Consider the following 14,670-nt stretch of genomic DNA (forward strand, 5'->3'; position numbering starts at 1 on the left):
ATGGACCGTCAAGTTAAGGAGTGCTCGGACTTAGTGGGTGCACCACCGGACCACCACTCTTGCCACGACATCGGGCATTGGTACATCAACACTCCTTTGACACATTGCACCAACACATCCATATTTATTGATTGTGATCCCATATGTCATGCTCGATGGACATATCATACTCACCGCAAGTTTGCACCCTATGCATGGATTGACTCACATTATGCTTGTCTTGTTGCCTCTATTTCCATGCCATCCATGATATATGAGCTTGTACACTTCCTTAGCAAATTTGTTGTGATCTACCTTGATGGCATATTCATACATAATGGTCACATTTCCCATCATCAATTGCATGATAACATAATCTTATTGATAATCCATTACCATGTTCATGCTCCTGATATACCATCTCTCTATGACATCATTTTGCACAATGGTTGCATTAACCACATTCACAATAACTTTTTATGTGAATTTGCTCACATGAATGCTTTACATATCATTTTACATCATTTGCTAAGCATCATGTGCCTTGTCACGAACAATCTTATCGGACGAACTCATGCTTAATTGATGGACACCTTGTGTACGCTAACCATTTTATTTTCGAGTGTCGTTTGTGTTTGCTCTTTTTGCATGTATACCACTCCGGAGACACCTTGGAGTACTTGGATTGCGCCATGTCTTCAACTCCGTCCAACTTCAAGTCCGTCCACGACAACCGTTTCAATGGTGATGAGGTTTAAGATCCAAGGTCAGATCTTTCCCAAGGGGGGGAGGGATGATGCGGAGCATCCTACGATCATCCCCATGTACACTACGACTACTCCCCAAGCCCCAAGTGGACATATGACGAGACCTCAAGTACACGCCATTGGACACAAGGTGAACCCGCTCATAAATGCTTCCCCTATCTGTTCGTGCGAGACATGGTTGCTACCACATGCAAAGACACTACATGTGCTTAGGTACCAAGAAGACCCCCTCGGAGATGCTCGGGATCACGGACAAGTCCCCAAGTACATGGACGAAGGAGCCGACGGAAGGAACCGGAGAAGGTTCCCAGGCCCCGGACATCCGGCCCCTGGCCCGGACATCCGGCCCCTGAAGCCATCGGCCACAGCAACAGCCTAACCAAGGAGCATCTCCAGGCCCCGGACATCCGGCCCGACGCGAGCCGCCGGACATCCAGCCCCAGCCCGGAAATCCGGCCTCCTTCACAGTACGTAACCAAGGCTAGCCCGGACATCCGGCATCACCAGCCCAAACATCCGGCCCGTCGCGACGCCCCAGACATCCGCCCCCCCGTGCATGCAGTGTAACGGGCCACTGGCCCATGTACCCCTCCAACTCGTCCCACTTTGCACTACGACTATATATAGACTCCTACCCCCTCCTAGTTAGAGTTAGCATAGGTTTAGCTCATTTTAGAGATAGAGCTATGCTCATCCTTGTGGTTCTCCTCCATCAAGAGACTGCGGCCTCTACGGAGAAGATCCACGCTTGGATTCAAGACCACTCACGGGAAGATCCCTCGCGAACTCAAGGCCTCCTCACGGAGAATGAACTAGTTACCGTTTGTATCGTCCTTTGTTGATTTTGGATCGTGTATCTGTCATGTGTTCAGATCTAGCACATGTGTAATCGAATCTTGTTGGTTTGAGTGAATCCTCTCGTGTTTCCCCTCGTGTTCTTCGTGTTCTTCATGGGATCCACTCCAATCGTGAAAGATCGGGCATCTAGGACTCTACCCTACATCATCTTGGCCCACGCCAAAAACACGACCCAAGACCACACATGATGCAGCCGCAAGTTGGCTCGTCCCCTAAAGGCCCAACAAGAAGGAAAGACACTGTTGGGATGGATAAAGGGAGCGACTAAGCACGGGCACCTCTTGCGGGGAGACCCAACAAACACCATGGGAGTGCTCCCAGCACGCCACTTGGGGCGTCCTACCGCCGTCACGTGTTGCGTGCTAGGCGCACCCCACATGAACTTTTTTTACATGTTCCGGGTTTTTTTTATTTTGGAGGAGGGTGTTTTGAATTTTTATTACATCGCAGGCAGTAAGTATACTGCGACAGCTTAGACGTGCTTCAAAATTCAAATAACAAAAGGCTGGCCAACGCTGACATTTCCATTCAAATGTACTCGCTCACCATCTCAAAGATGTTCGTTGAACTGTAACTACATTTCATATTGCCAGTTTGCCACTAGCATATTCGACAAGTGCGGCAACTATGATCCTGAGGATCACACATATTCTGAATGGGTCTAGACACATAGCACACATGTCCGACCAAAGAATCTTGTCTATAGCTTTGGTTAGGGTTGCAACCAATTCCCGTTTCACCTCACGAGTTCCAAACCCCGGCAGCAAAGGAAGCCTGTAATTCCTCATCAGAAAGAAATAAAATCTGGTAGAACTAAAGCCTGTAGATGTTTGAACAGCAGTAACAGTATCATTCTGAGGGTAAAGAGGTGCCAAAGATAGCATCTTGCCCAGACCTGATCCAGTAAAGCTATGTCCATTGGTGAGGTTTTGATTCTTAGGCGCTGCCTTAGATTCAGTCGGTAGGGCAATTGGCAGGGGAATTTTCCATGGCAGACTGCTCGCGTTTCCACTGGAGATGATGACCAGAGGACTGCTTTGGACTAACCCCTTTCTGGAATGGTGGCGAGTTCCATGGCAGCGGCCTCCCAATCTGCTGAATAGACGCCAAAAAACCAGGAGGTGCTTCTGCTTTCCGCATTACCTGAAAATACAAGATATTAATAACAGAACTATTGACTACATGCTGTAATCTGGATCTGGTTAACTACTGCTGAGAGTGTAGTTGAGCTCACGTGATCTGAACTTATAAGTTACAACGAACTTTGATATGTCTCTGTTTCATTTCAGTAAACATTTTAGCCTAAGATGAGGTCCACTTTGTCTATATGTACATTATGGAACACCAACTTTCCAGTTTTGATGATGGGGTTTCTTTTGAGAGAAATATATGGTTCCGTAGTATGAAGGCAAGCCATATATCAAAAGGAACAGAGAAAGGTACAATTTAACAACGGATACAACAAGCTTGATAGTGAAAGTCTTACTGTGAGAACTCTAGAGTAAAACGACGTCCCACTCAAAGATAGGGCCCTCCCAATAGATTCCTTGTCAGCAAAAGTAACAAATGCAGCCCTGGGAAACAACAAGAATTAACAACAGATATGGAGCTTGTAGATGCCACAGATGAAGAAAGCAAGCTGAAACTTGGCATGAAAGAATATACCCTTTTGGGTGGCCAGTAAGTGCATCTGTCAACATATTGAGCTTAAGCACTGTCCCACACTTCATAAAATGTGTTGATAATGCTTCCTTGGTTGCCGCAAAATGCACCTAAAACAATCATCCAGAGATGTAACTCACCAAATTTATCCTCTATGATGTAATTAGAATGAAGAAGCTTTTTCGGTCAAAAGAATGCAGCAAAAATTATAGTGATCCGTGGCGAACAAAAATAAAGAGATGGGTTCCTTTTACATACATTTGTCACAAGAACAGTTCTGGCATCGGCATCCTCCTCTAAATTCGAATGGGGCCCTACAAGAAAACAAAATTTCAAAAGACTCAATTCCATCTGTGGATAAGAGTGTTGAGCTGGTGAACAAAAAATAGGAAACTGCTCAATATATTTAAAACAATCCACATTACAAGGTGCAAACAGAGTTGCTTCAGAGTTATCTCTCTGTAAATAAAAAGTAGCTTCAGAGAGCCCAAACAGTTAAATGCTGCCGGATCTCAAAAGTTTGACTATCCTTACTGCCCTCTGGAAACAGGTAAACAAAGCAAAAAAGAAAGGAATATTGGCCCGAGGGGAGGTGCAGACAGCAGAAGGGTTTCTTTTAGCAGAAGCTGAGCACCACGACTGATACATCACAGTTAACCATACAGGTCATGATGTGGACAACAAAACTAGCTCTCATGCAAAATAGGCTGGGTGGTACAATCAGTTGGCGTGTAGTCAAACACATCATAAATCATTAATCGGTTGATGCTTAATGTTTTTGGTCATTCCATGGAATACACTAGACTGGTTAAGCACCAGTTTGAAGTTTCCTTAACTGTGTTGTGCTTCAAGCCGGCAATTCAACCCATGGGTTTGGCCGCCCATGGGCACCCAACCCAAATGGGTAGGGTATGGGTCGTGCTCTTTGCCCATGGGTCGCCCATAGGTTGTACCCATGGGTAACTGATTACTCATGGGTAGGGTATGGATACGAGTTTGTGCCCATGGGTTACCCATGGTTCGCCCGATTAATATTAAGAAGTGTATATATGTTTTATTTTACATGAATTGTGAACATTTTTGGTGAAGATTTTTTAGGACAGCATGCACCCACGTTGCTTAGTTATAGCTATAGAGACAGAACCATGAATTGACAAAATGCTTAGCTCAGTAGCATCAAGAGATCGTCATGTTTGGCTTGTTGGGCCTCCAAAGCCAGCCCATGCATCCTGTGTGTTGCTCTACATGCAAAGCAAGCAAAATACGTGCTTGCCAGCTGCATAGTACCACCTCGCCTAGCGAGCACATAGGAAGTCGAGCGCTGCCTGTATAAGAGACTAGAAGAGGCAGTAGCGATCCTCGGTTCGAAGTGCATGGCACCAGAAGGGAGCATAAATTAAATAATAACAAAAATACTAAGCCCGGAGGGTGCCCGATTGGGTCAGGTAACTGCGTGGGTTTGGGCATGGGCATGAGACAAGACCCGTGGGTAGGGTCGTGGGTGGGCAATACACCCGATAAGCGTTCCGGGCATGGGTCTAGTAGAGGTCGACCCAACCAAACCCGAACCGACTGGTGCTGATCTTACTTTATAAACTGTTGTGAAGAAACAAAAGCCTTTAGTCCCAAACAAGTTGTGAAGAAATAGTTGTGGCAAATTCAGTATCATGTTATGCAAACAAGATCAAAACCTAGCTGACTCCTAAAACTTTACCAAAATAAAAGCACATGTACCACCTTGCTGGATATCTCTTGTGTTGTTCTGTTAGCCAGGATGCAACTTTGATTTACTTTTGTGTTGATTATACCAAAAGGACTAAACATACATACGCAAATGGCAAACATAACTCTTGTCTTGTCCAATGGCAAATATACTTTTCCACCTCTTCTCTCTTCTGGATTTTGACATAAACACAGATACAAAAACGGCAAACGTAATTCTTGTCTCTCTCCGAACGGCAAATAGGACTTTTCCACCTCTCTTCTGGATTTTGACATAACATACTTGTTTGTTCAGATAAAGCCAGCTTTGTGTCCATCAGCATATTGTTAATTTCAAAGTGTTTTTAAGCAAATAACAACCAAGTGCCAGTGTCCAGAAGGAACTTTCGACATTTCTAATGTTGATGACTCAACAAACCAAAAGGAAAACAGCCGAGCGCAGCATTTCGGTGCCCAGGCTCATCTGCACCCAGTTAGAAAAAAAAAATATCACAACAAATTCAAAAAAAATCAAAAAATTCCAAAAAAAATTGCATGGTAGAAACTTTATTGCGTGAGGTCCGCTCCAATTTTCAGATCATTTGGACATCTGAGTAGCTCTCAGCAAAAAAGACAAATCAGGTCAGAACAGTACATTTACAGTAAACATTTCTACAGGCCCTGAATTTGTCTTTTTTGCCGAGATCTGCTCAGATGTCCAAATGATTTGAAAACTGGAGCGGACCTCACACAACAAATTATCTACCATGCAAAAAAAATTGGAATTTTATGAATTTTTCTAGTATTTGTTTTGATTTTTTTCATCAGCGCGGGTGCAGATGAGCCTGGGCTCAGAAGTGGATTATCGAAAACAGCCTGTCTTTCATTGTTTGGAACCTCCTTCATCTGAGATAGCAGTCTCACCTTTGTCCACAAAGTTGGCTCTGACCACCATCCTGCCTGCCCCTCCACCAAGCCATTGCTTCCACAACAATGCTTTAGTAGATTGACACAGCTTTCCTGGCACTACGAGGCACGGTTTCCTAGGACACCAATGTGGCAGTCTACAAAAACAGCAGTGGCGCATGCAAGCTCCAGTAACATGTCACTGCAGACGCTAATGCAGAAGTGCTGACCGGAGAGAATGAGAACAAGGACTGTGCTTGCGGAAGAACAATCAGCTGCAACCAATCCGCAGGCAAGAAAGAGGATGCAGGAGCTTACAGCCAAATAGGATGAAGTGGAAATATACAGGGATCACATCTGGTGATAAAATAAATAGTGGAAAATCTTGTAGATTGGGCTCCTCAAACGGATCTAGAGAATACAGGGCAGCCTGGTTGGAGAAGCAGCGGCATGTGAGTCCTGAAAAGGCCCGAGCCACACTGTGGTAGAACATAATGCTGAGCTTTGATACATCTTCCACATGGCCAGCTGCTAGAGGGACGAATCGCTGATCATCGGTGCGTGGAAGGTTTTTGAGGAAATTATCTCAAATTCTCGACCATTCGAGTTGAGAGAGAGTGACTGCCAAGTCATTTGACATGGAAAGAACCTGATCTCCGAGTGGGTAGCTGGCCTGTTCCACAAATTTTCTGGTGGGTATATGGTTTAATAGCTTTGGTGGACAAGTAGATTAAGCATCAAACTTCAGGGAGGTAACAAGTCTTTCTACAAATAATATGAATTCTGTGGAGGATAAAAGATTGATTAATTGGTTTCCCTGTTTTTGATGTCATTTCAAATCATATGGATTCTTGTATTTTGGCTGTCTGTTTTTGGATTAAGTGATGGAGTATCATCATATTTTTGCAATTTATAGCCAAGAACATAACGCTGCAATGCACCATTGTAGAGCATTTCACCAATAAACTGCGCTCATGTTTAAACTAGGGAGCTCTTGCTGCCAACATAGACAAGAGACCATAGAAACCAGTGAAAGGACCAACAAATTACAGATGACCATTTTTTTCAGGACTGCGGTCACAAGCAGCCAAGCATATTGACCTAGGTGACTATATCACTGATAATAAATCGCTAGAAATAATTGCAGATGACTCACTCAACAGATGACCTAATAGATTTGCAAGAACAAACTGGTGAACCAACTGCTATCTCAGAAAATTATGTCACACTATATTTTGGCATGTAGTAGTAAATCCAATGTCATTTTCCAAAGGTTCGTTTGTATGAATGTATTCATATAGAAACAGAAGGGACTAAAGAACAATAGGACAAACCTGATGGGAGGGCTCCTTGCTTCCCATTGTTTATCTGCGCCTGCTTGGACCGAAGCTTGAGCATGTCTAGTTCCACCTGCTTTAGCTTTAGTTTCACATCCAACATCTCCTGCATAATCAGTTACGACAACCATTTTAGGTCGCTAGAAGATCCCAAATAGAAAACAAGTTACTCAACAAGGATAGCTTACATCTTTTACTGGTTTGTTACTGTAATTGCCACCATCTTCACGAACAGAAGACCCACTCTTGGACTGTGCAGGGCTGCTAATTTGCTGACTTTGCAAAACATCAGTTCCTGAATTTAGCCGCATATTTAACTGGGACAATTTGTCAGATGCTGATACATGTCCTTTTAACGAGTTTGCATGCCGTGCTGGTTCAGAAGCTGATGCAGGTGAGCTCTTCACCTTGGATGTGAACTCATTCAAACTTTGTGAACCAAAACTTTTCACTGGCGGAGTTGAAGTAGACTTCTGGGTAATAACATCTCTAACTTGATGACGATTACGCTCCACATCACCAAAATTCAACCGACCGGTCAGCCTGCTTCTGTTGGATTTCTCCCCGGGCTCATATGCGCGTGCTGTATTGACATCTGGGTAACTACTGGAAAAGTTTCCAGAATTTGCTCTGTCAAATAAATCGCCTTCCGTACTTGAGTTAACACGGCATCTTCGTTCATGCTCAGACACCATTAACTTGGCCTTCTTATGCATTATATTTTCAACATGCATGTTGTCAGCTTCTGTAGCTAAACCTTGATCCTCCCTAGCAGGCTTCCCTAGCCTGTCCCAAACATTGCGGTGCCTTCTCATGGATTCTGGCACTTCACCATCAGCAATTCCCACAGCCACAGGCAAACGTCTTGTGGAGGAATTTCCTCCAAGATGCTCGTCATGGGATTCCTCTGTATTAGGTTTCGAATAACAGTAAATCAATATCAAAGAATACCACTTTTGATCTTTTGGCAAACAGCCGAACCCAAAACTTAAACCCAGGACTGCTAGTGTAGTTTCCCGAATCAATGGAGTACAGAAAGGAATATGGATCAGCTCGAAGGTAGTATTAGTAATTTTGGTAGTTACCATTTCAACTCTACAACCTAGTATTCAAGGATAAGGAATGTTGAGAAACATAACATGGATTCCCTGACTCCATGCCATAGGATCAAAGTCCGTACAAATTGCAAAATCATATAGTTTCTTAAAAATATAGTTTACCAAAAAATAAGATACTCCCTCTGTTCTTTTTTATAAGACGTTTTGGACAGCTGACATTGAACTGTTTTGGGCATTGTCTGAATTGTCTAAACGTCTTATAAAAGTGAATAGAGGGAGTAGAAGATATGCACCAAGAGAGTCAGCATTTAGATCAGAGGATAACACTATGGAGTTATGTTATAAAGTCCATATATGGTATTATTGCCTTTAAGGTTGCCTCTGTAACGTACTTTGGCGGTGCGGCCATTTCCGGCAAAAGCAATTATTCTCTTTTTCAATAAAACAATGTTTGAATCCCTTCTTTGTTCAATCCATCTAGAAGCAAACAGACAGAACCATTTTTTCATATAATGTCAGTTGCACCTTCAATCTTGTACTCTCATTCGGGATTGAGTTGAGACAAACCAAACTGGACACCAAGAGCCTGAATCAGTACAACACTTCAACCAAACTGGACAGCCACATGAAAAAAGTCCTTTTAAGGGACATTTGTGAGAAACTTAGCCACTTCAACTTTCTAGAAATACATACACAACTTCCATAACTAAGGGAAATCACATGTTGCTTGTATGTATAGAACTTAAAGGCAAATGATTTTTCATAAGTTAAAGTAGGATTATCAGAACCTTAACTCCATTTAAAGTCACACCTAAGCATGCAAGCTAACCAGGGTAATGTTAGATAAAACAAGAGCAAGCACATGACCCCAAAAAAAGATTGTTTGCATACCATCTTGAATCATATTCAGGCAAGATAATTTTAACGGAGAACTATAGGGATGACCGAAGACTGTATATTTATTGATATAGAAGAAGAAAATTACAAGACTAAATACGAGGATATTTACAGAGATATTCATACAAGTTTAGAAGGACATTAACCCGCAAAGTAAGAAAGCATCATTATCTTCTTTAAAAATTGAATCGCCTAGCCTTATAGAAGCTGGTAAACATCTTTTTTAGTAGAAAGAAATGCAGCATACAGTAAAAATACAAAGTACAAACAAAATGTTCAGAGGGAAAAAAAGAGAAAAGAGAACCGGTTTTGATAAAGGGATGTGCGAGTAACATATAGTTGACCGAACACATAACTATGCATCACCCACCTCCTAGGAGGTTTCTTCTATCTTTTCAATGAAATGAAACGCAAAGGTCCTTTGCGTTTTCTCGAAAAAAAAGTGACATATAGATGTGGTCCAGTGTAGAATACATGGCACGAGACATTTAGTACTTCTCGTGGGTGTATTGAGTAGTTTGAAGTAGCTATCATATGCCAAATGGTTCAAGAACATATTGTCCTAGAATTGAGCTGTCGCATAAGGAAAAAATGCTTGCCTTGCATCAATGTATGTTCAGTCTTTGCAGCTACACCAGACTGCCGCATGGAGGAACTTCTGCCACCTGTTGAACTCCAATCTTTCTGCTCTGACATAGAATCATCAAGTTAGATGCATCCTTTCCATAGCACATCCTACAAATGTAGGTAGTTAACAACAGATGCATGGCCTATTGAGTATTTACCTTCTGATGCTGGCCCTCCCGATAACATTCGTCACCAGCCACCATTTTAGGGGAAATGATAACAGTTGAACTAATGTGTCGCTGGGCCACAATTTGTCCCTTAGTTAAATCAAGCTTGTGAAGGCCATTATGCTCTTGTGGTACTAAGATATTTGAGTTTACCTGGTCAACAGTGGATGAGTTTGACTGAGTGTTCGTAAGTCATGATACGTGCATAATTTGGACATTTTGACTTGAAAGAAGTTAACGGATGCTCAATTAAGTTGACCTAGTGGATAACTGGATATGCTGAAGACAATTAAATGTTGTGTGGCAACTGATGATTGTAAGAGGAAAGAGGGTAAGATCCTTACAATATGAGCCTCCCCGGGTTGGGTTTTTGTGACCAGAAGATTTTTCTTGTCATTCCGGTCCTGACTTTCATTTTCCAGCCTATGTTGCACGCTAGAATCATCAGCCAGTGCTACAGCCGTTTTGCATAGGTAACCCCAAAGCCTGCTTAGTCATGCAAAAAAACATCATGGCCTCATAAAAGTACACATATCAAGAACACAACTAATTGATTAAATGGCAGCTATAATACCATGCAACAAATTTTGCACTATCATCACCAAGAAAGGCCTCCAAATCATCGCGTGCTTGATACTGATGTTTCCCATTACAAACTAAAATTACAATGTACTCCTTTAGTCAGGGAGAAAAGAAAAGAAGAATTATCAGTCATTATGCAATCAACAGCTATAAAGCATCTTGTTTATATTAACATGAAAACAAACATACCAAGAACTCAAACAGTCGAATCTTGCATATTTGGCAAAACATGCAATGAAAACTCACGGTTATCCTACCAACTAAACTAATGAGAGTAATGTAGTCCTCAAACATGGCATACAACATAGCAACATAGAAAACTGAGGAAGTTGCCATCTATAGCCAACATGCACTTATCAGGGGAGGACGCCAAGGTTGTGCTTCAATGTTTCTTTCTTTGAGATTATCAATCTAACACCCAAAAAAATCTCTTTGCTAAATCCATTTAACAGCAGCCCTCAACTCTCGCTAAGGCAGACTTATAGGAGAACATGTCTAAAATCTAATGAAAACACATTAGGTGTAGGCAAGAGGGAATATACACCCTTTTCTTTTCTTCTTTTTTTGCGGGTGAACATACACCCTTTTCGAAGGGAAATGATCACTAGATATGTGTTAGAGACACTCTACTGCCCCTTCGCATGTCTTCTTATGCAAATATCCTCTTCATTATCATGAATTGGTCAAATCACCAATCTACAAATATAATTGGACAACTGAAATTGTACTGAACTACATGTGTTCACTTTATCTCAAGGTGATGTGAAAACAATACAATCCATTTTACAGCCTTCAATATTACTCCCTCCATTCACAAATATAAGATGTTTAGGATATTTCAATATGGACTACATACGGACTGAAATGAGTGAACAAACACACTAAAACATGTCTATGTGCAACCGATTCAGAAAAAAGTTAGAACATCTTATATTTGTGATCGGAGGGAGTATTATACAATGTCTCTACAGTCTTCCATGTCAATGAAGCAGCACCCAGAAACATCTTAATCACTTAAATAACTGGTGAAAGTTACTACTGAACAAAACTCATCATCAGTGTCCCGTCATATTTGACTCATAGATCATATAAACCTGACCACAACAATATATTTGTGCCTCAAACACGCTGGCTATGCCAAAGTTAGGTGTTGGTGGCATTATGAACTTATGCTTTATGAAGTATCTATAGACTTGTGTACTATAATGCTTAATTTGCAAATTGTAGGGCACAACAATGGAACAGAGGCACACAAAAAAAAATGTGAAGTACAAAAGGTTAATGACCTGTGAAATATGAATCAAGGTTATCAGCGAGGAAAGGAGGTAGGTATATCGAATTGATAAGGACTGTTTATGAGGGTTAAGAGAACACACTGGTCCATTATGTCAGAAAACTACTTTAAATATATCTTGGCACCACTTCTGATGCGATTGAGGCTGGGACGACCAATTAGAAGGCTCACATTTCTGAATTGAGATCCTGGGAAGTCCATACCTAACTTCTATAGAGTTCCTAGGAAAAGTTAAACAAGCCGAATGTTCCAGATAGATAGTCTAATCCATCACCTCTCCAACTTAAATTTCACTTGGGTGCCAATTACTCGACCAGGCAGAGCATTCAACAAACAAGCACATGCATATAGTCCGTTCAGAGCCACCCCAATCCCCTTGGTACAGCCCCAGACGGGGAGGCCCATCCACACTCATATCGTGACATTCCCGAGACCAATTAGCACACGGAACCACGCAGGATGGAGACGCGACCGCATCCCACCAAGTATGGGCACTGGCAAGTTCTAGGGCACGCGTGCGTGCGAGAGAAGGAAGGGGATATTTGGGGCGGTACCGCGAGGGTCTCGTCGGAGTAGTTGCCGAGGAATCGGGGGAGCACATCGGCGACGGCGGAGCGGAGGTCGGCGGCGGCCGGCGAGCGCCGATCCATGCGGAACGACCGCTCCTCGGCAGCGAACACCCGCCGGAGCCGCCGCTGCAGCTGCTCATCCGCATCCGCCTCCTGCCCCATCTTTCCGCCTTTTGGGAAAAGGCAGTGCCCGTGGGTGAGAATCTTCTAGCGGCTACTGGGGCCAGTCGCTACTAGTATGCGTCAGCCTGTGGTTGAGATGGTTAGAACGCGTTTGGTTGCTGGGCTATCCCTCCCTGGGACAGGGATAGCCAATTTTTAGATGGATGACACCCGTTTGGTTTATGGGCAAGCCGGGATATGACTAGCCAGATGCTTGGAATATTCCTCTAAAACCTGGCTCCGCGTGTCCGCGAAAATCTCAGAGATCTGCTCATCCCGCGTGCGCGCGAGATGGAAAGCCAGCCCGTGAAACGTTTTCGGCCTCGCTCTCGCTGGCTCACCTCCCGCAAAAGTCAACCCTATCTTTTTTCCCTTCCCATCTCTCTTCTCTGCGGTGACAGCGGCGACAGGAAGAGCGGCGGCGCCGGAGGTAAATGCACGGCGGCAGGGCTCCCTCCTCCCTTATTTTCTTCCTTGCCGTGTCCTCTCTCCTTCATCTCTTACCTCTCGCGTTTGAGCTGCAACTAGCAGAGGTCACGTCGACGGGCGGCAGGCCCATGCATGCATGTGACTGTGAGTGCCGCGCGCCGCCGCCGGAGCTTTGCGGATGTGAGCGTGGGCGCAGACACAAGCCGTGCATGCGTGCTATGCGCACCGTTTGTGCCGCGCCACTCGTGCATGCATGAGCGTGGTGTTGTGCGCATGCAGTGCATGGTGTACTTCTGTGTGTTTCCTTCTCTTGATTTTCTGCCTAATGTGCTGATCCATTGTATGATCTTGTACTGCAGCAGCTCAAAGGGCAAAGATGACAGGAAGTCAACTCTGTACTCTCTATCAAATATTGAACCATACTATATGACTATCCGCAATCACGAGTTGTCCTTCAAACCAAACAAAACACAGGCTATCCTCACCCATCAACCAAACAGAAAAAATGGTTATCCCTATCCGGCTGGCTGGGGATACCTATAACCACTCTATTATGTCCCTCTAACCAAACGCATCCTAGGTGGACAGTGGTATCCCAACCCACGAGAGTTCAAATCCTGGTGCTCGCATTATTCCTGGATTTATTTTAGGATTTCCGGCGATGCGCTTTCAGTGGGAGGAGACGTTCCCGTCGACGACGAGGCACCTACGGTTGCTTCGTAAATCTCAAAATGATATGCTGGCTCAGTCTCTCGGAGGTGCTCATAGAAGTAGGATGTGCGTGTGTGCATTCATAGGGATGAGTGTATGCGCGTGTATATGAGCGTTTGTGTCTGTACTGATGCTAAAAAAAAAACGTCAGCCTGCGTGCGTGCGTGCAACCGGTGTGCTGTTTACCGTCCCTTCCATGCTCCCAGCGTCTTCATCAATCGTCACTTCGAGTTGTTCCAATCTTTTGAAAAAATTGGATATCGATTTTTTTAGGATGGATATCGATTGTTTACGTGTAGGGCTGCATTTTGTAAAATATTTGTCCTCTAACCCTTTTTACCTTTTTTAGGTTAAAGTTAAGTTTTATTGATCTAAAGCCACTGAATGTGAAATGCAAAATTGATCATGGGTGGGCCACAAGTGACGCCCATGCTTAAGAGAATTTGAATACTGCTAAATTATCTGCATCTAAATTTGCCGCTCGACCTTCAAATAAAAATTAATTTAAATTTGTTGTTTGCTGCTTGATCTCCTTGATGATGTTCCAATAGTTGCTACCCGTTCCTTTGTCGATATCCTTGATCACTTGTTTCGAAATCTGAAGCAACAACGAAGTTCTAGAGAAGCAAATGTTTGGTTAATGATAAAGCCTCGTGACATGTGATCGAGATATGGCCTAGAGGCAATAATAACGAGATATATGACTTGGGCCTCCCTCTATCGATCTGTAAGCTTCACTCGTCAACACTAGACCCACTCGTCGACAAGGTCGCGTGGAAGTTGTCCACCTGGCATGTATCAATGCTCTCGCTTGTTGATCGGCCCTCTCTTGTTCGCCATGTGCTATGTGCCATCCACGCCCATATTCTGACCGCTCTCACCTTCAGCAAGTCTGCGCTGGCTCGTGTCAACCAGGTGATCCGAGGCATCCTTTGGGATGGTCGCAAGAGAGCTAATGGTGGAC

At 43.6% G+C, this 14,670-nt stretch overlaps 1 protein-coding gene across 1 annotated transcript; it reads right to left on the bottom strand.

Annotated features, from left to right (window-relative positions):
* Nucleotides 1-2,097: 2,097 nt before the first annotated feature.
* LOC119363990 lies at nt 2,098-12,605 on the bottom strand. The gene is made up of 11 exons (XM_037629377.1): nt 12,390-12,605; nt 10,534-10,634; nt 10,304-10,445; nt 9,951-10,112; nt 9,765-9,849; nt 7,399-8,117; nt 7,208-7,316; nt 3,525-3,580; nt 3,270-3,376; nt 3,091-3,178; nt 2,098-2,747 (listed from the first exon to the last, which is right to left on the bottom strand). The coding sequence occupies exons 1-11, from the start codon at nt 12,564-12,566 to the stop codon at nt 2,559-2,561; spliced, it is 1,935 nt and encodes a 644-aa protein (XP_037485274.1). The 5' UTR covers nt 12,567-12,605; the 3' UTR covers nt 2,098-2,558.
* Nucleotides 12,606-14,670: the final 2,065 nt, after the last annotated feature.

The sequence above is a fragment of the Triticum dicoccoides genome, chromosome 2B (genome assembly GCF_002162155.2).
Source record: "Triticum dicoccoides isolate Atlit2015 ecotype Zavitan chromosome 2B, WEW_v2.0, whole genome shotgun sequence".
Classification (NCBI taxonomy): Eukaryota; Viridiplantae; Streptophyta; class Magnoliopsida; order Poales; family Poaceae; genus Triticum; species Triticum dicoccoides.